The sequence below is a fragment of the Macrobrachium rosenbergii genome, chromosome 15, assembly GCF_040412425.1.
Source record: "Macrobrachium rosenbergii isolate ZJJX-2024 chromosome 15, ASM4041242v1, whole genome shotgun sequence".
Taxonomy (NCBI): domain Eukaryota; kingdom Metazoa; phylum Arthropoda; class Malacostraca; order Decapoda; family Palaemonidae; genus Macrobrachium; species Macrobrachium rosenbergii.
This window is the reverse complement of record NC_089755.1, coordinates 50,226,798-50,229,297: the sequence shown is the minus strand read 5'-3', so window position 1 is coordinate 50,229,297 and position 2,500 is coordinate 50,226,798. Positions and strand designations below refer to the sequence as shown.

The following is a 2,500-nucleotide window of genomic DNA, read 5'->3' as shown; positions in this document are numbered from 1 at the left end:
TTTTCCTTGCTGTTCATCCGTCATTTTTTACTTATCGTAAACGAATCTTCGTTTTTTGACTTTCTAACTCGACAGAGGCTCCGGTGCCTCAAAGAAACTTGTTAAGGGACGTAATTCTTGCGGCTATGTCTTTTATGTCTTCTCTCTTGCTTAACAGACAGCTTTGTCTGTTGCTAGCATTCTTGCACGGGAGAGAGAGCTGTCTTTCTTTATGAGAGCTTTTTTTTTTGGTGAGGTGAGATAAAAATGAAAAAAAATTTCCAAATTGGAAACTAAAGAATCGGAATTTTTCGAAGAAATTTTTTTTTGCTTTAACTTTATTTTTTTTATTGAAAAAAAGAACACCAACAGATGTTCCCTCAAGTTTTGATATTCCTGTTTGCATTAACCTTATAATTCTTGGTGAAAAGAATACTTCTCTACATAGATTAAGAACTAACGAAAGTTAAACACAAAGTTTTTAGGTGTGTTCAAAGTCAGTGAAAGACTTCTATTAAATACTTCATCAAAAGGGGTGCATCGAGTTTAAAGCATATTCGTGTTAGTGGAGACACAATATTCGACGTAAATTCAAAATCATTAAATTCATTAAGAAAACGGCGTATACACCATTTTCTTTGAATGTTTAAAATCGTGCTAGTGCTTGGTTTTATATTCGTGAGAGAGAGAGAGAGAGAGAGAGAGAGAGAGAGAGAGAGAGAGAGAGAGAGAGAGAGAGAGAGAGAGAGAATAGTGCTAGTGCTAGGTTTTATGTTCGTTTTAGAGAGAGAGAGAGAGAGAGAGAGAGAGAGAGAGAGAGAGAGAGAGAGAGAGAGAGAATAGTGCTAGTGCTACGTTTTATATTCGTTAGAGAGAGAGAGAGAGAGAGAGAGAGAGAGAGAGAGAGAGAGAGAGAGAGAGAGAGAGAATAGTGCTGGTGCTAGGTTTTATATTCGTCAGAGAGAGAGAGAGAGAGAGAGAGAGAGAGAGAGAGAGAGAATAGTGCTAGTGCTAGGTTTTATATTCGTCAGAGAGAGAGAGAGAGAGAGAGAGAGAGAGAAAATAGTGCTAGTGCTAGGTTTTATATTCGTCAGAGAGAGAGAGAGAGAGAGAGAGAGAGAGAGAGAGAGAGAGAGAGAGCAAAAACTGTAACTTCAACCCCAGATGAGGCTCCCCATGAAATACCAACTTCGAAGAGGCTCTCTGAAGCGCACCAAAGCTTACCTTCACGTAGTAGCTGACGTAGATGGCAAAGACGTTCTTCTCCTGGGTGTCGGGCTTCACGACGGACGAGGCCAAGGCGCTGTCCCTGTCGTAGAACTCCTCGAGGGCGATCCAGTTCTTGATGGTGCCCCTGGCGGGGCTCAGCTTGAACTGGCGACTCAGGGAGGCTCCAGAAGTCACGGGGCATCCGTCCGTGGTGTCCATCGTGGCCACGATATTCTTGAACTTGCCGTTGCTGAACATGGCCACGTCCACGTACTGCACCACGAACACCTGTGGAGAGGAGAACAAGTGGTACTTGATTATTATTATTATTATTATTATTATTATTATTATTATTATTATTATTCAGGAGATGAACCCTATTCATATGGAACAAGGTCACAGGGGCCACTGACTTGGAATTCAAGCTTTCACGAACACCTATGGAGAGGAGAACATTGGTACTTGATTATTATTATTATTATTATTATTATTATTATTATTATTATTATTATTATTATTATTATTATTATTCAGAAGATGAACCCTATTCATAAGGAACAAACCCAACAAAGGGACCACTGACTTGGAATTCAAGCTTCCAAAGAATATGGTGTTCATTAGGAAGAAGTAAGAGGAGGTAAAGGGAAGCACAAAAAGAAGATATCTCACTTATTCAGAAAGAAATTATAAATTAATAAATAGGTAGAAATGTATTAAAATGTAAGGGGAATAGTATTAGGCTACTTGATTGGTTCGTTGTTTGGAAAACTCACGCCACTGCTAAATCGATGTCATATGTGGTTGAATGAATGATAGGATGAAAAGTCAAGCGAATGGTCGAAGTAATTCTAGCATGCCAGATCATGGACGCCGTGAATACACTAAAAAGATGAGAATGATCTTAACAGAATGTCGTTCTTGCCGGAGAGAGAGAGAGAGAGAGAGAGAGAGAGAGAGAGAGAGAGAGAGAGAGAGAGAGAGAGAGAGAAAAGAACACCGGTCGATCAAAAACTTGCGCGATCAAGTTTCTCCTAACCGTTTTCATATATGGAGGATCCGCTGTACAAAAACCTGCCAACTCTGGAGGTTTTCTTTATGAAATGTGCTCATATGTTGCTCTTCACTTTCTTTATTACTCTTGCAGTCTGAATATTAAACTTTTTTTCCTGAGTTATGATCCGTATTCATTTTCCTTCCCCTTTTTTCTGATTTTTCTTTGGGTCTGAGCTACTTAGGGGTATTGGGTCGTCCGCTTATAATAAAATCAATAACCTGTTCGTTTCTACTCTTGGCTATTTTATTATTCTTGGTC

The 2,500-nt window shown here is 39.4% G+C and overlaps 1 protein-coding gene across 4 annotated transcripts in view; it reads right to left on the bottom strand.

The window, feature by feature from the left end:
• The window catches only part of LOC136846677 (arrestin homolog), a 330,726-nt gene that overhangs the window by 57,368 nt on the left and 270,858 nt on the right, over positions 1 to 2,500 (bottom strand). For all 4 annotated transcript variants that reach the window (XR_010855482.1, XM_067117686.1, XM_067117685.1 and 1 more), the window contains exon 7: positions 1,204 to 1,476. Coding sequence is in view for 3 of the 4 variants with exons in the window: in XM_067117686.1 (XP_066973787.1) it covers positions 1,204 to 1,476 (273 nt within the window). In the remaining variant the exon portion in view is untranslated. The remainder of the gene's footprint in view (positions 1 to 1,203; positions 1,477 to 2,500) is intronic.